The following is a 23,024-nucleotide window of genomic DNA, read 5'->3' on the forward strand; positions in this document are numbered from 1 at the left end:
AAAGACTATCTTCCTTCTCCTACGGTTGCAGACGTCTTCCTGCATGTGCTTGGCAGCCTTGTGCTGTGCATCCCATCCTGGGTACGATCCAGGTGTCTCCTGCCTCTGTCCACCAACAAAGTCTTCTGCTTGTCCAGAGCATGAACACGGTAACCAAACACTTTCTGATTGTGGAAAACATCATGTGAAACAGAGGGTTTTAGTGCTACACAGTGGCACAGAGAAAAATGAAAAGTACCTAAATTTACCTTTTTGGGGTTATTAAGCAGGGGTGAGGAGTGGGCTGCTTTAGATCCGTGTCTCAGCAGAGCTGTCAGCTTATGTTTCTCTTCAGGCAAATCTCTTCAGGCAGAATAACAAGTCATCTATGATAATTATTATCTTGAGTTGCCTACCCAAATGGAGAAGAATAGAAGATTTTCAAATTGCAAGAGGGAAAAAAATATATATATAAATATATATATATTTAAAGGAAGAAAACATCCCTTTCAAAATTTATTCTGGGGTAATGAAGAACATTCAATACAGTTGAAACAAGTTATTTACAACAATTTAATTTATTTCCCTAGAAACCAACGTTCTTTTCTTTTAAGAGAAAATGCTATTTCAGAATGAAAAGGTACAAGTTTCACTTTGAGCAATGTCAAAACTCATCATTCAGTATTTCCAAAATAACACACTTTTAAAATGTCAAAACATTGTTATGACATTTTCACAGATTTTTCCTATCACTTTGAAGCAAAACTATCTATTGTATGCAGTCAGTTTTCTCAAGTTACATTTATTTCTATTTTACAGCAAGCTTTCTATTCATAAACAAAAAGAATCCTGTTTCTATACATGCCAGCCTTTGCAAACCATAATTAATGTTCCTTCATTGGACGGTCACAGAGCTCAGTGCCTGGACCAAATGCCCTCTCTAAACATTTGCACAAACATCAGGCTTTATTCCATCCCTCTCAACTTCAGAGAGATGCAAACTACCTTATTTCAGCTGGTTTAGGGCCTGACTATTGCAGCTTGCAAATCCATTTTACCATGCCCAAAACTCATCTGCTTCTCAAGCTCCTGTTTGCCAAAGGTGATGTCAGTAGCAGATGGGATGCTCCTGACATTGGATTTTCTTGAGCTTCTCTGCCTCTCAGTTAATGCATGTTTCTTTCTTTTTTCCAGATTCTGACCTTTCCCTGGAACTGTTATCAGCAGCTTCAAGATCATACAGAGTGACGGGACTGAGCTCCAAGGAGACGTATTTGTTTTCCATAAGGCCAGTCTTTGGAAATACAGAGGGACCAGAGACAACACTCACTGCACAAACAGGTATGAAGGCAGGAAGGTTATGTAGTAGCTTTTCCTAGGTAGCTGCTATTGAGGCTAATTTCTTGTCTTCTCTACCCTTGTGGTGTTTTACACCATAACTAAGAGGGGGTTAACAAATATCTTTTCCTCTTTTGCCTCTTGCTGCAGGACCTCACACAGATTCACCTGCACTGGTCTCTCCCATGACTTCTGCAAAATTGGTTGCAATGAGATCCCCCACCTCAGCTCCTAGCAATGTGAGGACCACTCCTCTCCCACTAGCCACGGCTACAACATTAGCACCAACCCCAGACACCCTGCCAGCAACCACCACAGTGTCTGCACCGCTGACAACTCTCTCTGGGCCAAGTGAGTGTGCATCTGTGTGTGATTTGATGATGATGATGAAGGGGGTCAAACCACCAGGAATCATGGTCTTCTCTGGTGCCAGGAGCTAAAATTAGTCTTTATTTGCTAAGAAGTGAGAATGGCCAGCATTGGGGAAATGCATAAAGCATATATCATGCAATTAAGCTCCCAGCTCTATCCTTGGGGGGTGAAGGTGCTGCTTACTCTCTCAATGACACTTGGCATCACAGAAAATGCCCATACCTGGATTTGTTTTATTGTTCTCAGCACAAAGAAACATGCTGCTCTTTTAGGACCACACAGCTCACAGTGATTCTCTCTTCCTTCTGCAGTCTGTGGCAAGTTCAAAGCAGATGTTGGGTTCCTGGTGGATGAGTCCTCAAGTATTGGCCAGAGCAATTTCAACAAAGTGAAGGATTTCCTCTTCCGAATCGTTTCCTATTTCCCTAAGATTGGGCCAGAAGGGACACAGGCAAGAATCTGTTCTTCTGTTTCCTGAACGTGTTTTCCTTCCAAGTGTTTGCCTGTTGCTCACCTCTGCAATGACAGCAGTCTGCTCACTCACGTTGAGGTTCAGAGAGGATAAGAACTTTGCCTAAAGGTAATTTAGTTCAGGAGGGATGCATGCTGCCATGGGAGATGCTGCACCAGGAGATGCTCCCACCCAGCTGTGAGCTGCCAGAAGTGTATTTCCCTCTGGTTCTGTGCTCTACCTACCAGCCTGTGCAGAAATTTCTGATCCCCTAGAGAGCAGAAAATAGCACTTTGCCCATGCTTAAGCACCTGAATTGTGCCCTATGTGTCATCTGCCAGCCTGACAGATGTTTTTGTGCCTGTTTTTAGTCTGTAAGAAACTCAGCCTCATTCCACTTCTGTTGCAATGCAACTCTTTGTGTTATCAAGGAGATTTCTTGAGTGATGGCACCTTTGCTTTGTGCCTGATCCCTCCACATTTCTTCTCTCCCCTATCTCCCTTTTCTTTGCCAGGTTGCTGTCGCACAGTACAGCGAGGAGCCCAGGGCAGCCTTCCACTTCAACCAGCACCAGGATCGCAACAGCGCCTTGAAAGCCATCAAGGAGCTGCACTACACTGGAGGCAACACAAAAACAGGTTTGCAAGAGAAGCCCACATTTGGGGTAGAAAGTTATGGTCCAAAGTTCTGTAAAATCTGACAACAGACAGTTGAATTTGGTTTTATTCCCAGGGATGGCCTGTCCAACCAGCCTGGTGTCCTTTATCCATGTCCTAGTTTTGCTACTGGGTTTCTCTTCGTTTTTTTATGACCTTGCCTACACTTAAGGGAGGTTTTTATACCTGGCTTGGAGATCAAGCCCATAAACATTAGATAAGGATAGTTGATGCTGAAGCATCCTTATTACCCACTCAATGCACATTCTAATCAGTAAATGCCAATGGTTATTGCCTTGTTACCCTAACAACAAAACAATGTACCTGGTCCTATTTTTATGGAGTGTCATCACGTAAATGTCCTTTTGTTTCCCTCTGTTGTACAAATAACACGGCTCTTCATCAGCTCAGCATCTCAGAAATGCAGACAGTTGTCTTACAGAGTTAAAAACCCAAAGAGCACTTTCCACCTACTCATTCCCAGAAGGATGGTGGGGTATTCCTCCTTCCCCCAAAGTACATGAGCAGTAATCTTAAACTGAAGATAGTTTTAACTTTATCATTTTTAAGTGGCCCACCTAAATAAAGTCAACGTAAGGGGAAGCATTGAGGAACCCATATATGTTAAATGAAGGCTTGTATACCTCATCCTGGCTTAGTGGTATTGGTTAGCAACACATAAAAATTGGGCTGGTCAGAATACAAGAATTTCGACAGGACTGGTTAGAGTAAATGGGCGTGAAACAGGTCAGATTACAAATTCTTAGGTAAACTTTCTTCTGGTCCCTTGTTTGTTTTGTGGAGTTTGTGTCAATGAAGGCATTTTACTGCTCATAGGAGACTTTCTGTGCTTTTTGGAGTTTCTTAACCATTTTAGCTTGGGGGAGAGTTCTTTAGGAAACTCTCCTGGTCTTTCTAAAGAAATTTGGAAATGGGAGTTCTGTGTTTGTTGTTGTTGTTGTTGTTTGTTTTGTTTTGTTTTGTTAGTTTGTTTGTTGTTGTTTTTTTTTTTTTTCCCCTAAAATGTAGGGGAAAAAACGTTTCAAATTTCCTAAACATCTTTTTTCCTTTTTCAAAACAGAAACTGCTGAAATCAGCCTGAACCATTTCAGACAATCTGATTTACTGCTGTCTTCCCTCAAAAAGCATTAGGCCATGCTAGGGTCTACAATCTATTTATGGGACCACACAGCATAAATTTTTTCCCCCATGCATGGAAGAGACCCCACAGGTCCCCCCTGTAGACCGTGTTAGGAAACCTACAGAAGTGTTATTCTGTAGGTTTACATCTTGCCTTTCTATGTTTGCCCAGGTCGTGGTATAACCTACATGCTAAAGGAAATATTTCAGTCCTCCAGAGGGATGAGACCTGAGTTCCCTCACATGCTGGTGCTTGTGACTGATGGGCGATCCCAGGACGATGTGTTGCCACCAGCCAGAGTAGCTCATGCTTTGGGTAAGAATTGCCCTATTGTGTTTCCCTAGGGCCTTGGTTCTCCTTCATGTACAGAGGAGGCTGAATTTCCAGAGGGTTGAAGGTTACACCACTCGTGCATTTTGAGTGCATCGTTTGCTTTCTTCACTTCTTCATCCTTTCTTCTTCCTGTTCCTAGTTCGAGTGTCTTGGTTTTGCTATAACTCACACACACTGCTGTCAGTGAGTTCTCTCAGGACAAGTTAAGTGAGGGTTTGGACACTGATCTCAGACATTTCTGCTTCCACTGAGAGAGCGATGTGTTTCAGGAATCCGCATCATTGCTGTGGGTGTCTCAGGAGCCGACCCTGCTGAGCTCAACAGCATCTTGCTGCAGCAGAACCTCCAGAATGTTTTCTACGTCAGCACGTTTGATGACTTCCCCCAGATCCTCCGAGAGCTGATAGAAGTCATTTGCTCTGATCCTCAACCTTCGGGGGCCCAGTTGCCTAGTGGGGAGGTGAGCTGCTTCATCCCCTCCTCTAACTCTGGTCTTTGGAAAGGATGTGAGCTTGTCTGCAGTTATCTCCAACAGTGATATGATTATTTCAATGAAAAGGTTGGTGGTGTAAAAGCACAGTAACCTCTTGAGACATGTTGAGGTAGAATTTTTGATGTCTGGCCCCAAAACCTGGAGGATCGCTAATCTAACTTGAACTCCATGCTGCAGGTTGCAACACATGAAGCCACCAAGCAGCTGCCATTTGATGACACGGAGAGCAAGCTACACCCTCCCGCCCTATCATCAGCTCAACCATACCTCCAAAAAGGAGAGGAGGCTTGTGGTCCCTGGTGCCTGAAGGTAAGAATTCATTCAGTGATTCAGGGAAATATAATTCAGAAAAACGTCTTGCTCACTGCTCTGGACAGGTGATCAGGTTCTCCATCCCGTTCTCCAAATTTCAGTGCAAACTGAAGACATTATAAATAATATATAGAATCATAGAAACATCTAGGTTGGCAAAGACCTTCAAGATCACCACGTCCAACCATCAACCTGACCTACTGAGTGTCACCACTAACCCATGTCCCTTAGTGAGGAAATGAATCAGTCTCCTAGGTGGTCAGCCTTGCTTCTGTTGCATAAGGCAAGGGGTGTGCTAGTCAGCACTTCATGGTCAGTCTGGTTTGTGTTTGGTGGATAATGATTTTCTGATCATCTCTTCTATTTTTCTTTTCCTTTCAAGAGCTTCAGGGGCTCACCAACTCGTGGAGGCTACGACTCGTATGGATTTGTTATGAAGGGAGAGAAAGGAGAGAGGGTGAGTCCATTTTCACGAACCATCCACTTGGTTAATCAATATACAACTAAATTATTGGTAACAATGAAGAGATCTAGCAAAGAGTCATCCTCAGATCTTTTATGCTGGTGTTTTGATATATGCTGCTTCATGCTGGCTTTGAAAATCAGTCAAAAAGGAAAAGATGTATATGTGCTGGCAATGGAGGATTCCCTAAAGCAGTGCAGAAAGCTAGTGCTGCATGGAAGTGTTTGGATTTGCAGGTCTGGAGCCATAACTTGCATACTATTACTTTCTACATGTTTAGGGCCTGCCTGGGAAGGATGGCATTCCTGGGCTGCCAGGTAGGCCGGGGAGGACAGGTCCTCCTGGTCCCCCAGGGCTCATGGTATGTATTTGTTTTAACAAACTCAGTCAAAGTGGCGTTTAATGGAGCAGTCAGCATGGCTCTCAAGTCTCTCTCTCTCCTGTTTTGCAGGGACTCCCTGGCATCCAAGGTGATATCGTAAGTATATTGAATGCAGCAAATGTCATCAATGCAGCGGCACCCTAAAGCTTTGCTTTCCAAGCTTTTCAAAGGCCAGGGCCAGTAGTGCTGAACAGGACAGGTTGCCCCAAGTGGCACATTCTATTTTTCTGTCACCAGACAGCTCCAGACCAAGACAAGGAAAAGTCTGTTGGCTCCTTTTTTTTTTTTTTAAATTTATTTAGTTGTTGTTTTTTTTTTTTTTCTTTTTTCTGGGTTCTGTGTCTTCTGCCAGGACTCTCACTTCTGTCTGTGAACTGGAGTCAGCCACTCAGATTTCCTCCTGCTCAGAGATCTGGCCAATAACGCAATACAACACAGGCATATTTCTAGCCAAGTAACCCTCAGTGAATCAGACCTCTCCAGAAAAAAGGCCAAGGACTGTGAACTCTGCCTTCAGTGATATACCTGTCCTGCTGCATAATCACCAGCAGCATCATAGCTCACAGATTTCTTGTACAAAAATTGTTCATGCAACTATTCATACCATTGCTTGGAAAACACGTGTAGCCAGACGAGCCCTTGGCCCTGTGGATGACACATACATGATTTTCATCATTGTTGGGACCAAAACCCATTTCTAGGGACCTCTTCACATGTCTACTTAAAAACTGAATGAAGTTTTATAAGAGGTCAGCCTGTGACTTGAACATACCACAATGATATCTTGTGGGTGCTTTGTTTTTTAACGCTTTATTTTTAATTCCAGGGAGCTCCTGGCTACCCAGGACCAGTGGGGCCAAAAGGAGACCGGGTGAGTTTCATTCCTGGGATTCACTGGGAAAAAAAGAAAAGAAAAACAAAAAAAAGTCTTGCTCTGTTCTCTTATTTCTAAGCATTTGCACAGTGATCTGTGGTTTCATATTCATAATATATGATTATGAAGTTCTGAACTATTCATAACTAGCCCTCCTCCACCACTAGTTTTTTTTCTTAGGGGTTTGTCCTTCAGCTTTGCTAGCAGGCATTTAAAGTCTCTGTGGAGAAAACTGCTCAGTTATTATTGCAGATCCTTGGGACTTTTTTTTTTTTTTTTTTTTTTAAAGAAACAGGTAGGGTCATTCTGCATTTTGGAGAGTTTCCCCTATGAAGAAGCCTGTTTGTTCACTTTTAGGACACAGAAAAATAAGGCTTAAGACCAGTTGTAGGCACTTCCTAGGAGCAGTCCTCCTGTCCTTCCATCATCCCCAAATGCACATTTCTCCTCCTTCCTTGCTTGGACCCAAGCTGTCTGTATGGCTACACAGTACCCTGGATCAGAGAACAGATCCTACTGAAAGCCAACCCCCCTTTCTTTACCCCAGAATTAATTTCTTGCCATGACAGTGAGCAGAACTCATGGCATGACCTCGTGGTTTCTAGTACCTCTAAAAGAGTTTCTGAAACCAAGTGGTTTGGTTTTGCAGTGTAGGGAGGTGCATGCCTTGGTTTAAAATTTACTTATTGCCTCTAAATCACAAAACTGCCTGTTTTTGCCTGGACATCCCAGCACAGCTGAACATGTTTCCTCCTCTTCTTACACACAGGGCGAACCAGGCTATGTCCTGGGAGGAGTGGAGGTGATTCCTGGCCGAAACGGGCAGCCTGGCCCCCCTGTGAGTATTGTACCCCCGGTGTGCTGAGCCCTTCGGCCTCTGTGGCACTGACAGAGCAGCTATGGGAGCTGTGAGAGAGCCCACATCCCTCTCTCCCCTCTCTTTTTTGTTGTTGCAGGGACAGAAAGGACAGCCGGGGGTTCCTGGGGTAGCAGGACCTCCAGGTTTACCAGGCTTACCAGGGCCACAGGGGCCACCAGGCATCTCCATCAAGGTGAGCAAAGTTATTTGCAGCATGGTTCAGATGCTGTGCCACAGAGAGAGGGAACCTGGCATAGTCCAGGATCCCTAAATAATCCGTTCACTCAAGGGCCCTAAGAACACACATTTCTTCTCTCTGTCATGGGATTCTCTCATCAAGTTATAAAAGGACTCTCTCCAAAATGGCTTTGCCTGTCACCAGGACCCTGCTGTTCAACACAGCAGGAATCAATGATGGAGCCTGAAAAGGTTGCAGGCAACTTTCTCTGACATGGGACCAGATTCAGTGGTCACTAAGACTTTTACATCTCCAGGTCCATACGAAGGTTGTTCAGTGGCTGGAGTGAAATCCTTGGGATCACTTCTGCTGTGCACAGCTAAAATAAGACTGATGGTTGTTGCCAAATGTCCCCTTGTACTGGGGGATGTAAAAAAGTCTCAGTAGAAAACAAGAGACCTCAATTCCACTCTAGTCTGCCCTAAGAGGGGTTTTGACATCAGATTTTGTGAGTTGAGGAGTCTGAAGGATGAAAGATAACAGACACCTCTACTAAATCTCTGCTTTCCCTTGGAGGTAGGGGTTTTGGTCTCTGGGTTTGTCAGCCTGCAGGAGCTTTTGGCCATGACCTAAATTTAGAGAGGAACCCCTCTCTAAATTACCACGCTGCACTAATATTCCTTGTCACTTTTGTTTCAGGGTGAACCAGGGGATTCGGGTATCAGAGTAAGTACCTGAGACTGACTTTCACTTTACCAGGTGATGACAAGCTTTTATTATTATTATTGTCATTATTATTATTATTGTCATTATTATCATTATTATTATTATTATTATTATTATTATTATTATTATTATTATTATTATTATTATTATTATTATTATTATTTCTAAGCTGCCCAATAGGCTCTGTTTTCAATACTTACCAGATGCCCATCAACACCCAAAAGGGTTGCTGGGACAGATGGTGAGACTATCCTGTGCTTCACATAGGGCCCTCGTGGGAGAAACGGCCTCAAAGGGGACCGAGGAGGCACGGGAGAGCCGGTGAGTTGCCCACCAAAGGCCAGTGGCTGCAGAAATTTCCCTGGCCATGGTGGGAAGGGACTGTTGGCCTGGGGACACCTGCTGCCACTTGGGTGGGTGTAGAGGGACAATGTCTGCTGCCAGCTCTTATCAGCTGTCACTCTGAGATGCTTTGCTCTGCTGATGAGGGCTGGCAGATTAAGCATGGCCAGTTAAACATTTCTCACTTCGTCAGCTTCATCCTGCTGACCCATCACTCACCAATAGCCAAAAGGAAAATGTTAGAAAGTCAACAAAGTCACAAGATCACAGCCACTGGTTTTGCTAAAAGCAAGGACATGCTCATCCTCATGGCACAGAGCAAAGCAGTAGGAATTGTGTCCATCACCCTGCTTGCCATGATGACAAACCCTTGGGTATAGTCAATTGTGTTGGCAGATGATAGCAAATATTGCTTGATGAAGGTTACTCCAAAGTGGCAGTGATTGCACCTTGAATACCTCCTGATCCCATCAGCCATGGAGCAGCTGAGTGCAACCCTGCTCCTTCCAACATCCCAAATCCCACCCCTGCCCCTGTCTGAGGAGGGCAGAGGAGTCTTAGGTAGGTTCAGAGGAGGGCATGACGGTGGATCAAAAGTGTAGGACAGTAAATGAACAGAGCTGGTGGCAGATTTGAGAAAACCAAAATGAAGGTTCTTCACACAAGAAGTCCCACAAGGATATTTGCAGTATTGGAAGGGAAAAAAATAAAAGGAGTCCATGGAGGGCTACTAAGAATAATGAAACTATGTCTGGTTTCTGAAGTCCTTGCATTACAAATGATTCAAGCCTGAGAGATTACTCAGGAACTCTAAGCATATCTTGTTTTTACACCCTTCCCAAGGTGCCTATTGCTATCCATCATCCTACAGAAGTGCGTTTTTTGTAACCTTTACCCTACTGCAGAGCTATATCCCATAGACCAGACATTTCCTTATTTCAGTCTTTACCACTTCTACATCAGCAGCATTACTGGGATCACCCTCTTCCAGCAACACCGCCTTGAAGTGCCACTGCAGAAGGCACCCACTGCCAAATCAGCATGAGCACCCAGCCTCTATGTTCCCATACAACAAGCAAAAACATCTGATTTTCTTTTCCTGAGTGAGGACAATGATCCATAGCCTATTTTGGGGAGGGCAGGAAGGGGAGACATTTTGGGTATAAATAAACATCTCTGTAAATGCTCAGTTGCAAAGAAACCAATAAGCCAGACTCGTCAGGAAACACATTTCTCTGTTTATGTTTCTGCAGACTTAATAAATCTTCTCTTTAGTACAATGGGTAACAAACAGTTTGGAAGAAAAAGATTTGATGATGTCTCTTCTTTTTCCAGGGGAAACCTGGCTTGCCAGGCCCTGTAGGACTGGATGGTGTTCCTGGACTGCCTGGACCACGTGGAGAAAAGGTCATTACTCATACCAGATGCTTGCAGGATCAATCATCCCAAGGGGGAGCTGAGAATAACTGAGGCAAAGTAATATCAGGGTAGAATAACTGCAAATAGTGGAGGCATGTAGGGATTTTCCCCCATTCCCCTCCACTCCCTGCTCATATGTGTTCAAGTTCATGCACAGTGGAGGAGATGCTCCACCTCCACCCAAGCCCTTGTATTCCTCCCAGTCTTTTTGCTTCCACCCAGTAGAAGATCTCTGCAGTTCCTGCTGTCAGGAATGGTTTTTCCTCCCAAGCCCTGCATGCTTCCTGTCCCCTGGATGGGGCTGCTCCTCTGAATCCCCCATCCTGCTTCAAATATTCACTAAAAATATCCACAGACCCTCGTTTTCAATTCTCTCCTCCCAGTCGTTGTTTGCACCTAGCACTGGCTGGGCATTTATTTTAGTTAAATGGCTACAGAGCAAATTTCTCCCCTCCTCCTTTGCAGGGTGGTTAAGACCAGAGCTTGGAAGCAGGTTGCAGTGTAGGATGTATCTTGCTTTGCAGTCTAGGGGTTCAGCTCTCCTGAGCACAATGCTGTGCTTACCTTGCAGGGGATGGCTGGAACTGGCATTCCTGGCACTGCTGGCTTGAAGGGGGAAGAAGGAGAGCAGGTGGGTGGCCTTTCTGCACTGACACCTCTGCTGAAGTCCCCTTGGAGGGCTCAGTGTCTTCCAGAGTCTCCTCCAGGACCTCCCCTCTAGCTTCTCCTTGGTGGGTACAACCCATGGTTTCAAAGGAAAGGGACAAGGAAGGGAAGACTTGGGCTTTTAAAGCTTGAGGTTTCACTGTTTCATTTTCTATTTAATTTTTTTTTTTTTTTAGGGGGTGATGGGCCCTCCAGGAGTACCTGGTCCAAAGGTGGGTACTGAAACCCTGAACCTGAGTCACTGTGCTTGATACTCAGGTGCCAAGGTGCATCCAGCGTTTACCATCATCACTGGATGTAGGAACATTGATCCCTTCCTCGAAAGCAAGGAAAGGGAATAAATAATTCTTTGCATCAGCAGTCATTGACCTATGGAAGTCATTGCTGTGGGATGTTGCAGAGAGCTGGAATGGCAGCGAGAGGCACTATCTCAATAATATAATAAATGCCATTTTTTTGTGGCCAGTGAGAACCTGCAGAACTGTAACAGCCGCTGTTAAATGTGTTTTGGGAGGAACATTAAATCTCATACACCAGGGTTAATCCCAGCTCTGATGGGATGAGGAGGGATGAAGATGTGAGGAGCAGATTGTCTGACATCTGCATTTCAGGCACCTTCCTCTGAACCATCAGGAGACTTTCTCCTGAGCTGGGAGCAAAGTCTCTAAATTCAGTTTTGAGTGGTTTTTTGCATCTTCCTGAAGCATCCAGCTTCAGCTCACGCTGGAAGTTGACACTAGAGCAAGACTGCAGTCCAGCACACCAAATTTTCAGCAATTTTCAGTCAATTTTCATCTCAGGAGATCTGAATTTCCCTGGCTTAGGAAGCACAAGACATGGGCTTAGGTGGTACAAAAGCCATCTCAGCACCATCCCAGGTGGGTACAGCTCTTGGAAGAGCAACCACATAGGATTGGGTTGCACTGCTCTCTGCACATCCCCTTCTCCAGGTAACTCAGGTTATACTCTGAGCTACTGCTGATGGCCAAATGAATATGAGCCACTGATTTATTTCAGGTCTGATAAAGTCAAAAAAAAAGTCCATATTGACCCCAAGATAAAATATTGTCATACTTCTAGGAGAGGTGAAAAATAAAGGAAAAAATAATATTAATGGAAGCATTTCATTTGGCCTAAAACAAAATATTTTGCTTTCCTTTGCAGTGTTTTTTCTTTTTTTCCCCCTTTTATTTTTTTTCTCTTTAACTTCATAAAATGGAGATGGATCTTAAATCCGTGAGGCCTTTGCAAGTGGTAACAGGCAGTTTGCTGCTCATGTGTTGATCTTCACGAGAGCAAAGACCTCCTTGAACTGCACAGACCTGTGAAACGTGGGTCTGTGGCCAGGTATTTCAATGAGAAAGTGCAAATTTTGGTAGGGTGCTCACCAGTGGGGTAATTGGTGATGTTGGCCATACACTTATGACCTCTTTCTGAGATGATATCAGAGGATGCAGAAGGCAACCACTGCTGCTCTCCTTCATCCAGGGTGAACCAAGACCACCTGGGAGTGGAGAATCAATTGAGCCAAGGATGTGCCTCCAAATTAATCAAATCAGAAGGAAGTTTATCTAAATGACGATTTTAATAAATACATAAATAAATAAACTTATATGTAAATATAATTTACTTATACGTACATATAACTTACTTATATGTAAATATAAGCTCCAGACCTGCACGTTATCTGTGCAGTTAACTTCAGCTTTTCCAAGAGGCTGTCTCATCTTGAGCTCTCGAGCTCCTTGGGAGGAAACAGTCTGATCAAGCTCAGGATGGTCTATATATATACCTATAGCAATATAGCTTATGTATATTATATTATATTATATTATATTATATTATATTATATTATATTATATTATATTATATTATATTATATTATATTATATTATATAGTAAATGGTCATGATATAACTATCTAGTATATAATAACTGTATATTATAATATGCATGCAGTTTAGTATTAGACATTATATTTAAAGTATAGATAAGAATGTGCTTGATTATACAACGTCTTAATTATAAATATAAATTGTAAATAATAGAGGTATTTAAAATAATATACAATGCATAAATGCATGGACTACATATATAATTTATGATATATCCCATATGTGATAGATATATATATATATGAAAATCTTAATTTTCCTTTAATTTTTTACTTGCTTTCCCCATGGCTTTCACAACCTCCAGTGGAAGGAACATGCTCAGCACGCATACTGCAGCATGTGAGCTTTCAGGCTGATCCTGCTCTGACAGCAGAGCCTAATCTTAACAAAAGCATCTTCTGTTTTTCAGGGTAACAAAGGGCAAGGTGGTGTTAAAGGGGAAAAGGTGAGACCGGGCAGCACTGGATAGCAGAGCAGGAGGGAATCAGCCCTGGCTCCATATTCAGGCTCAGAACAGAGCAGCTGAGATATCAGGTTGGGGATCCAGGGAGGGAATTTGAGGTCCCCCCAAAGGCTTCTCGCAATCTGGATGTAGATGACCAGGCCATGTAGCTACGTGCTGTGTAACCACAGAGTTCAGGAGCTTCTTGCTGCTGAAGGAGCCTTTGTGCATGGGATAGACCTTATATCAGTGGGAAATATCCTAGGCAGTTTGCAAACAGCAAACACAACACACCAAACAACCCTTGATTGCTCTTTGCTAGTCCATCCTCTGCATCGACAGATTTATTTTATTGAGCTTGATTTCAATTTTGCTGCTTGAACAAGTGCTCCCCCAGCCGATTATAAACTCAACGATCAAAAGAGACGGTGGATTTTTTTCCTAAGAATAACTACGATAGTGAAAAGTGGAAATAGCTGTCAGTCTTTCTCGAGTCATTGGCCTGGAGTGGATATATGGGCTGTGTCCTGAGCCTCTTGTTTGACTGACCAGGCTCAGGAGGGTGCTGCAGCCCCTTTTATAGGAGAGGAGTGTGGATCCTGAGACAGGCACTGATGGCGGAAGGATGTCCAGGGCCTGGCAGTGATGGACCAGTCATTGTTACCTCGAGGTTATATGCTTTATTAGGTCCCTAAGGTGCTTCCAGCTCTGAGCAGGGTCCCAGGGCTGGATTAGACAAAGCACTGACCCGGTCTGATTGCTCCCATAATCTCAGGGCTGTCTCCTGTCTCTCTCTGCTTTTCTCTTACAGGGACTCCCAGGACCTCCAGGGCCAAAGGGAGACCAAGTAAGTCAAACAGTAAGAGGGCATTTTTGGCTAGCTCAAGGGATGGTATCCCAAATTTCCCCAGCTTGTATGGCATGTGCAGATCTTGGAGGTGCTTAGGGGGGGCTACACGGAGAAGAAGCCAGCAGGGAGTCACTTGAGCATCCCTGAAAGCTCAGAATCTCATTTCTGATTTTTCTCTTCATCTTCTGAACAGGGTTTTGAGCTGATTTAAGGAGGAGATTTATTTTTTTCATTGTCCCAGGTTGTTCATTTTGTGTCATCTTGCTTTGCAGGGGAACCCAGGATTTCCAGGTGCTCCAGCTATGGGGGTAACTATGAGTGGATTACAGCCCTTCTTGTGCCATACAGCATCACCAACAGTGGTGCCAGTAGACCAACGACCAAGAGATGCATCCCACTGAAGTGTGGGATGAACTAAGAGACTTTATCCCTGGCCCTCCAACCAGCCATGTCTTCTTCTCCCTTGCTCCATTTCTTTTTTCCTACCCCTGTGCCACAGTTGCCCACTGGCTCCTCAGAGGATCACAAGGATAAAGCCTCTCCCCTGCTCAAGCCTGTGTTCTGGACTTGTTCCCTTGTTCATGCTGCTCTGGTTCCTGCTGAAGAGACACTGCTGATGTCTCTTTTTTTGATTATTTGCCTTATTCTCAAGTGGAAACAGGTTCCTCCAGCATCCTGTTCATGTCATTCCAAATGCTAGGGCAGCTTTCAGGATAAATTTTGGCAGTGTCCACCTCTGTGCACTTCACAGCGTTTCTGCAACGGCTGTGGGAGCAGCTGGAAGTTGCACCGAGGGCTGAGACCCACCACCAGGACACACCGATGCATCCTGGAGGATGCTTGAATGAGCAAGGGTGCCCTAGATTTCCTTCTGAGCAAAACCAACAGAATTGTTTTGGAGACACAAGGTAGGAAGACAGCTCCATGGTCCCAAAATCCAATTCAGGGCTGCTCTGCAGAGTCATAGCGCAGCCTTTAACATTTATTTTTGTCCAAAGGTCAGTCCTTTGTTTTTTAAGTTGTTTGTTAGCAAAGGATACAGCAGATATCTGTCAACTACCCCTTGCTTATGAATGATCTTTGAGTCTTATCCCTGGAGCCAAAACCTACTGAGGTTGGTGGGACCCCTCCACAAGCTTCACTGGGCTTGGCATTGGTCTTGGAGCCCTTCCTCGTGTTTTATGTCCCAGTGTAGGCAATGCATTTCCTATCCTATAACAAGGCTGAGATTCTCCTGCCTTGGAAGTGGTAGCATGAATAGACTCTCCTTTGAAAGGGAGGTCCTTTCCCAAATAAGAGAGGATTTCTGTGATTTCTTTTTATCCTCAGGTTTTGGGACCACCAGGCAAGAAGGGTATGAGGGTAAGTCCACTAATTAGCACTGCTTGAAACTTAGATGAAACTTTGACTAAGAAAAGCGAGGGCTGGGCTATTTACTGCCTGAATCATATATCCCTCGTGAAGGGCTGGAGAGGAGAGGTTGGAAAATTAGCAACAGCCTTGCCCTGCTGGTATTTCTTTTGCTTTTATTAACATTTTGTACCTGTCATTCTCTTTCTAGCTCCAGTCTGTGGGGAAATTTTCTATTTCCATGTGATAGTTTTAGAAGGTAGAGTTCATGGAAGACTCATCCCACTCACAGAAGCTAATTTCCAGCCAAGGGAGGCATTGACACCAAGTCAAACAATAGCGGAGGCTGGAAGGGACTTCTGGAAGTCACCAGTCCCACCTTCTGCTCAAAATAGGGACAACTTCAAAACTGGGTCAGGTTCCCCAGGACCTTGCACTAAGCACCTCAAAGGATGGAGAGTTCTCCACCTCTTGGGACCCCACACCCAGAATTTGGCCTCCCCATGACTGGAGGAAATTAAATTTCTCATATCAGGGAGGTCTCTGAGACAGAGCTGTTCCATGATTGATGTCCATATTCTACACCTATTGTGTAGAGCAACTCACATAGCTCACTTTTACAGTCTAGTCTTCATGGTGGTACATGGCCTGGAGTACCCTTTTTTTTTTTTTTTCCTTTATTCTTTAGTTTATTGTCAATCTGCAGAGAAATTAAAGATCTCCCTTATCCTTGTAAGGAGTATTTACTGCAGGAGAAACTCCTCTGGGTTTCTGACTCCTGATCTTCATGAAATACCCTCCAGACCTTCCTCACCCCTTAAAGCGAATGAGTTCTGCCCTTTTCTCTGGGTCTGGGTGTTTGTGTTACCTCCTTTATTTGGTCTTATTCTCCAGATTGCTTCATGTGGGTTAGCAAAAATTTCTCTCTTCTTTTAGGCTAGCTGCAGTTAGGTAGTGGCCTGGGACCTTCATTTTTTGTGCTTGACACCACTATAAGAGCACACACAGCATCTTACAGTTGTGTGAAGATACATACAACATCAGCCACGTGGATGGATGGATGGATGGATGGATGGATGGATGGATGGATGGATGGATGGATGGATGGATGGATGGATGGATGGATGGATGGATGGATTTCCCAAGGGAATGGTTTTCAGAGTGGGTTGAAATTGCAGAATGCAGCTCTAGCCAAGCCACATGAACAGAGCTTGCCTTTCCTGCATGATATTACTTGCTTTGGGGTTGTCTTTCTACACAGGGAGATATTGGACCAACAGGGGCCCTGGGACCACGAGGAGACAAAGGAATACAAGGAGACAAAGGAGAGAAGGTAACGCACTTGTTCTTCTCAGCACATGCTTTGTGGATGGAAGGGATTTATTCACCACTTGCCTTCCTGTGTCAGACACTCCTGTGCTCTAAGCCCAGGGGAAACCTGTGCTCACATGGAGAAGTCAAAAGCTGCTTACAAATAAATGAGTGAGAGATGAGGAGTTACAGGTGCTTGGCTCACCTGGCTGCCTGGGGTTGGTGAAAATTCTTGGGATCTGCTCTGGCCTTTCCTGCCATCTTATTTATGAGCTTGGAATTGCTCCTGGAAGACACCGTGTCCCTGTTTGCATCCTGCTTAGCACCAAACAGGGCACTAGCAACAAAATCTCATCCGTTATAGCAGGGACAAGAAGCAGTCTGACCCTTGAGGGGCTGCAAAATAGCGGTGGGACAGAGACAGGTACCTGTGGTTATGGCACAGAATATATCATGAAGAGCCAAGTGGGCTCATGTCTCCAATCTCTAAAACCAGGACAGGGAAACTGAGGCACTTGCTGGCTTCACCAAATAGTGCTTTTTGAAAATTAGCATCTCCTAGAGGTGGCAAGCAGTGTGGTGAGGAGGCAGAGGGATGTGGCAAGATGGGGAACATGGAGCCAGAGAGGAAAAGCTCTTTGGTAATGCAGTGAGATATTCATTGGCTTTGTTTTTGTGTTTTTTGTTTGTTTTTTTTTCAGGGAAGCCCAGGTTTTGGCATTCCTGGTCAGCCCGGGCTGAAGGGAGACCCGGGGGACAGGGTAAGTGGGGCAACACACAGGGTATAAAAGAGAAAGCTAACAGACACACTGGGAGGTTCGGAGGCAATCTCTCAGTTGCTCCCACGGGGGTCTTTGCACCTGACTTTGGAAGACAATGCTCCTCCAAAATGCAGAGAGAGGATCGCTCCTAAATCTGGAGTAAAGCTCAGGAAGTCAAAGCTCAGCTGGTGATGCTGCAAGGAAGAAAGCCAAGGAATCCCCATTCCCAGTGGTTTTGTGGCCTGAGGGCAAGCCTGAGCTTTATCTTCCTGACTTTTGTGTTTAAGGCACTCCCACGTGTGTTCAGTGATGGCTAGTAAAGGTTAATGCCTTCACGTTTCCTCCTGCGAAGGTATTAATTGTCTCTTTCACTTTAATGCAGCCAAAACTTGCAAAAAATAGCATATTTGAGATCCCCACCCCTCTGTCAAAGTCATCCGTGGAATTAATGATTTCAGAAATGAGAAAAACGTGCATCTAGACAATGTCTGCTTGTAGGAGCCCCTCTTAGGATCAGATTTTTTCCCCTTCTTTGCATCATGCTAGGCTGTTTCAGCTGCTACCACCTCCTAAGGGCAGCATTGCAGCACTGAGTCACTGGGTCTGATGCTTACACCCTTTAGATAACACAGAGGACCCTCATCTGAAATTTTTCTACCTCTGTCATTCTCGCCGTGTGACTAACGGTCTGTATTTCTGCAGGGAAATGTAGGTTTGTCTGGGAAACCGGGTCAAAAGGTGAGTATTTGATGCAGTGACTGCAGCATGTAAAGCACCATCTCCTGTGACTGATGTCTGACACCCAAAGCAGCTTGAGTCAGTGTGGTTTTATCTTTGCCATGGGGCTAGTGTCAAAATTTCGGGAGTGTTCAGAAGCTGAAAGGTCTGAACAGGTCCTGCTCTGCTGGAGTCTCCAGGTGACATGCAGAGCCCTGCACAGAGAAATGTTGAAAAAATGCAGGAAGTGGGACTCAAAACTCCTGCCAAACCTGTCTTGTAGGAAGCAATTGTATGGCCATAATGCCCGGCATGCTCCTTGAACCTGCCCCATAATATCTTAAATGTGAGGACTACGAAATACAGAAGAGAAGCATAACAAATGTCTTATTTTCTTTAGGGGGAAATAGGTCTGAAGGGAGAGAAAGGTGAACCAGGAGTACCTGGGAAACCAGGCGAGACCGGACTAAGAGGTAAAGATGTAAGTAGAAGCTCACAATCCAGGCAGACGGTCGTGCTGAACCCCTTTAATCCACTGCTCAGTGCCAAGCTCTCAACCCCACGTTACACCCTTGCAGCAGAAAGTAGGAACAGGTGATGAGATGGGACCAGTCTGAAGCAAATATCTTATATGGGGCTGGATGGGAAACAACAGTGGTCAACAACACGAGTCCAGGCCTCTAATGAGCCATGCTGGCTTGCTGTTTGAGGGATCCACCTTCCTCCTTGCTCTGTCCTTTCACAGCAAACAAGAACATAGACCCTATTGGGGTGAGCTTTGGGTTATGTTTTGGGGTGAGGTCTCTTCACGCATGGTCAGGGTGGTGCAAGTGCCTGGCACCACGGTGTTTATGTTACACGGTATGGATGCAGCATCTTTTTTTACCTCTTATTCAACATTGTGCTTTTTTGTTGTTTTTTTGTTTTGTTTTGTTTTGTTTTTTTGTCTGGTTTGGGTTTTGCAATTGAGCCTGTCTGCCATGCAGGAACCCTCACGGTGTGCAGTCACACCAGCCCTGAAGGGCTTGCTGTGGTTTTTAGGGTACAGCAGCTCCCTCTTATAACCAAGGTGGCCTTTCCCAAGAGCTTCACAGCTCGCTGGCTTCAGATAAACCTCTCCTACAAGCAGTTTTCAGACTTTTCTTCAGTTCCAAGGGCTGAGATGACCCCTGAGCATCAGGTGGAATAGGATCACCAAGAGAAGGCTTAAATAAAAATAAAAAATAAAAAAAAAATTAAAAAAGCTGTATTTCTGATCCCAAAGCACTGCACAATCCCCCTGACTTCAGAGTCATGGTGATTTCAGAATCAGACCAAGAGCTCTTATCCTGAGCAGGAAATTAGAGTAAAACAACTTGCTGCAAGACAAAATGTAACCTGGCATTTTTATCATTGTGTTTTAGGGAGAGCCAGGGAAGAAAGGCACCTCTGGGACAAAGGTAACATAAATTTTTACTGCCCTCAGACAAGGCATTGCATGAGTTAGTTAAAAAGAATCTGCAAAACTAATGCCTTTGTTTAGAAGCTGACCCCTGCTCGGTTTATTTCCTGTTGCCTTGTCCTTGGGTTAGATGAGACTATGAAGAACCCTCTCCATATTTCCCATGACTTTTGTTTCTTTTATTTCAGCTTTGGTTTCATCTTCCAAAGCTAAAGGCTGAAAAACAAAGGCCAAAAAAGAATCAATGTGTGTTTTCTTTGGGAGATAGACTTTTATGCTGTGCAGCAGAAACCAGGTTGTGACAAATCATAGTAGGGTTTGGTGGAAATAACCCAGTTTCCCCCATAAGTATGAAGAATAGGTTGTTTTCATCATCAATCCCATTTATTCCAGCTCTAAAGCTGCTCTGAAACATCACCACTAGTAAACAGCTGATATTTCACATCACCCGAAGCCTGCCTTTGTACCAACTTTCCAAGTATTAAGCAATGCCCAAGAGGTGCCCTTACCTTCTTTTAGGACCACTGGGATAGCAGTTGACTTGTTTCTCCCCCTTTAAATTGTTTCCTTTAGGTGTAAATGGAGTAAAATTAGTATCACCAAGGCAGGTTCAATGCAACCGAAGAAGGTATTTTAAAGCTCCTACTCCTCTCTTTTAGGGAGAAGCTGGTGCCCCTGGAGAACCAGGAGAAAGAGGAATGAGGGTAATAATTGAAATTATAATGATTTTCTGCCCAGGTGAGTTTTCTGCTCTGCTACCACCTGGGCCCCCTGCTCTGTCCAGGAGGAAAGGAGTTCCTCCTCCATCCCAGCAAGAATCCTCACTTACAAGTTTCCAAGTGCGACTATTTATTCCCTGGGTGAAAAATCCTGGGGGGAAGCATTTTACTTGTTTGCTTTACGTTCTGAAGTTCCTTGGCAGGCTCTATTTCTGACTGATTGCTTCTCTGAATCCTTTCTTGTAGGGCCCACTTGGACTCCCGGGACGACCTGGAGAGCAGGGCATAAAAGGCGACACAGGCCAACCTGGAAAGGACGTAAGGAATGCCCAAAGCAGCAGCTGAGAGAGGAAGGACTTGGGATAGTGCACTGCCAGTCAAAGACAGAACTGTATTTTTTCTGCCTTATGGTTTGCAAGGCACAGAAAGCTCCCTCCCTTTCTCCTGGGGAGGGATTTCCTCTTCAAAAGGAGGATTAGGGCTCTTTCTCCCTTCTTGTTTGACTAGCTGGAGCATGAGTTAAATAGCAGGACTGTGCACCAGGGGGTGCTGAGCATGCAAACCTTCCCCAGCCCCATGCTGCTGGAAACAAAACGCTCAGCCCTGTCTCAGTCTGGTGAGGAGGGAAGGGAAAGGATGCGCTTGTGTTCTGTCTGATCTCCCTCTAATAGCTTAAGAAAACACTGGCTGGCATAAGCTACATTTGTCAGAGGGACAGAGGTCTCAAAGGCAAGGCATTTCTACAAATTTTGGTAAAATGAGCATCTGGCTGGGGGAGAGAAAATCCCTAACGAGCCTACCCACTGGAGAAGAGGTAATAACCTCACCCCTTATTAAATATCAGAGATCCCCTCTACAGGAGTGATGTTGAATTCCAGATTTCATTAGCTCCATTGCTCTAGGAAGGGCTTGTTAGTCTACTAGATGCTGAGCTAGCAAAAAGATGCTGAGCCCCCCTCCTCTTCCATGGCTTCTTCTCATCCTGCCTCTCTCCCTCTCCTAGGGAATCACTGGAGAGAAGGGAGACAAGGGCGATTCTGTAGGTTTGCACGTTCCCATTTATAACCTTGCATGAAAGAGTCTGTTTGGAGGCTGAAATGCTGAATTGCACCACTTACTTTTTTTTTTTTGGGGGGGGGGTTATGGGGATGTTGTATCTCCCTAGGGTAAGCCTGGTCTGCCCGGGACTCCTGGAAGCATTGTGAGTAACATCTTCTTCTACTGACTTCCACATTTGATCAGGAAAGGGATATGTCGAGATTTATCATGAATCCTGGGTGCCACAGGGGACACACTGCCAGAAATTATTGCTTTCAGCAGCGTGTGCTGTACAGAGGATTTCCCTCCTAGCCTTATCAAAGCAGCACCCTGAATCTCTGACCTGTGAGCGCAAAGATGCTACACTGGTATCCCGTTGGTTTGAGCCCAGACATAACAGGATCACGTTGCTGGTTAATTTCAGAGAAAGCTGCTGGCTCGGGACCCATGGGTGGGGGCTACCTGGGACAAAAGGCACGTGGAGGTGAGAGCTCACATCAAAGACATCTTCCTTCACTGCGTTTCTTCCATTTTTTGTAGGTGTCTTCTCTGGAAAACACCATCACCCTGAAAGGTGAAAAGGTAAGGTCTCCTTCTTGCTGAAGAAACTTTGCCTTGAAGATGAATATGTGATTATTTTAGATATGCCATATATTCTGTAATTTCTTTACTTTTATAAGTCCAAGTCTGCAAACACAGTCTGAAACTTGCAGGTTCCTTAAGCAAATTCTTGCTGTTCCCACCTCCAGCAGCAAAGCTACTCCAAACTCCATGTATCGCTGTTGATGATGCTGGCGCAAGGTGAAATACAATTCTTCCCAGTCTTCTTGTGTTTTCAGGGAAAACAAGAGAGAATATTTCAGCCCAGAAATTGGGAGGATATAATAAGACACAGAGATATCAGGGATAGGATGCAGCAAAGCCGGAGTCATTCCATCCTATCACCAGCCCTCTGAAAAAGATCACTGAAAATATCACCCAGCCCCTCATGACTTGGTGCCAATCTGCCTAAATTCTATCTGGGGAATGCCCAAATAGTGATCAAGAGCAAAGCATCTCCTTTCCCCCTCCTGCCCTGCTTATTTATGGTCTGTTTAGCAGGCAAATGACAAAGCTGCCTGCAAACCATAATGCCATGTGCAGCCCCAGTGCAGGAACAGAGGTGGGGTCATGGAGCAATTTGAGTAATCAAAAAGCCCAATACGATGAAAAATGTATTTAATGCATTTAAATCCCTCCGTTTAATGAAGTTTGTGAGATGGTCATTTATTTTATGCACCATGCAGCTGGGGTCAGGAGAGGAGAGGAGGCAGCCAGGGGGGAGGCAGGGCAGCCACAGCATTGATTTCTGCCAAATTTCGATGTCTGCCAAATTTCACTGAGAGGAAAGGCTTGTTCAGAGAGAGGCAGAGCGTTTACCTAGATGGCTGCTCTGTGGGCAGGTCTGGGCTTTCCAGTTCACCCACAGGACTCGGTTACAGGCAAACACTAGGAGAACAAGAGCCACAGGCAGTA

At 44.8% G+C, this 23,024-nt stretch overlaps 1 protein-coding gene across 1 annotated transcript in view; it reads left to right on the plus strand.

Moving 5' to 3' along the window:
• LOC137849946 (collagen alpha-1(VII) chain-like) overlaps window positions 1–23,024 on the plus strand; it is a 101,988-nt gene that overhangs the window by 33,604 nt on the left and 45,360 nt on the right. Inside the window, exons 22-53 of the mRNA XM_068670132.1 lie at window positions 1,174–1,320; window positions 1,468–1,668; window positions 2,001–2,140; window positions 2,656–2,779; window positions 4,110–4,253; window positions 4,541–4,731; window positions 4,942–5,073; window positions 5,459–5,533; window positions 5,820–5,900; window positions 5,991–6,017; window positions 6,748–6,792; window positions 7,565–7,633; window positions 7,752–7,847; window positions 8,532–8,558; window positions 8,826–8,879; window positions 10,236–10,307; window positions 10,891–10,950; window positions 11,162–11,197; window positions 13,290–13,325; window positions 14,134–14,169; window positions 14,445–14,480; window positions 15,502–15,534; window positions 16,784–16,855; window positions 17,535–17,594; window positions 18,297–18,332; window positions 18,712–18,792; window positions 19,715–19,750; window positions 20,412–20,456; window positions 20,718–20,789; window positions 21,475–21,510; window positions 21,637–21,672; window positions 22,050–22,091. Of these exons, the coding sequence (XP_068526233.1) occupies window positions 1,174–1,320; window positions 1,468–1,668; window positions 2,001–2,140; window positions 2,656–2,779; window positions 4,110–4,253; window positions 4,541–4,731; window positions 4,942–5,073; window positions 5,459–5,533; window positions 5,820–5,900; window positions 5,991–6,017; window positions 6,748–6,792; window positions 7,565–7,633; window positions 7,752–7,847; window positions 8,532–8,558; window positions 8,826–8,879; window positions 10,236–10,307; window positions 10,891–10,950; window positions 11,162–11,197; window positions 13,290–13,325; window positions 14,134–14,169; window positions 14,445–14,480; window positions 15,502–15,534; window positions 16,784–16,855; window positions 17,535–17,594; window positions 18,297–18,332; window positions 18,712–18,792; window positions 19,715–19,750; window positions 20,412–20,456; window positions 20,718–20,789; window positions 21,475–21,510; window positions 21,637–21,672; window positions 22,050–22,091 (2,378 nt within the window). The remainder of the gene's footprint in view (window positions 1–1,173; window positions 1,321–1,467; window positions 1,669–2,000; window positions 2,141–2,655; window positions 2,780–4,109; window positions 4,254–4,540; window positions 4,732–4,941; window positions 5,074–5,458; window positions 5,534–5,819; window positions 5,901–5,990; window positions 6,018–6,747; window positions 6,793–7,564; window positions 7,634–7,751; window positions 7,848–8,531; window positions 8,559–8,825; window positions 8,880–10,235; window positions 10,308–10,890; window positions 10,951–11,161; window positions 11,198–13,289; window positions 13,326–14,133; window positions 14,170–14,444; window positions 14,481–15,501; window positions 15,535–16,783; window positions 16,856–17,534; window positions 17,595–18,296; window positions 18,333–18,711; window positions 18,793–19,714; window positions 19,751–20,411; window positions 20,457–20,717; window positions 20,790–21,474; window positions 21,511–21,636; window positions 21,673–22,049; window positions 22,092–23,024) is intronic.

The sequence above is a fragment of the Anas acuta genome, chromosome 1 (genome assembly GCF_963932015.1).
Source record: "Anas acuta chromosome 1, bAnaAcu1.1, whole genome shotgun sequence".
Taxonomy (NCBI): domain Eukaryota; kingdom Metazoa; phylum Chordata; class Aves; order Anseriformes; family Anatidae; genus Anas; species Anas acuta.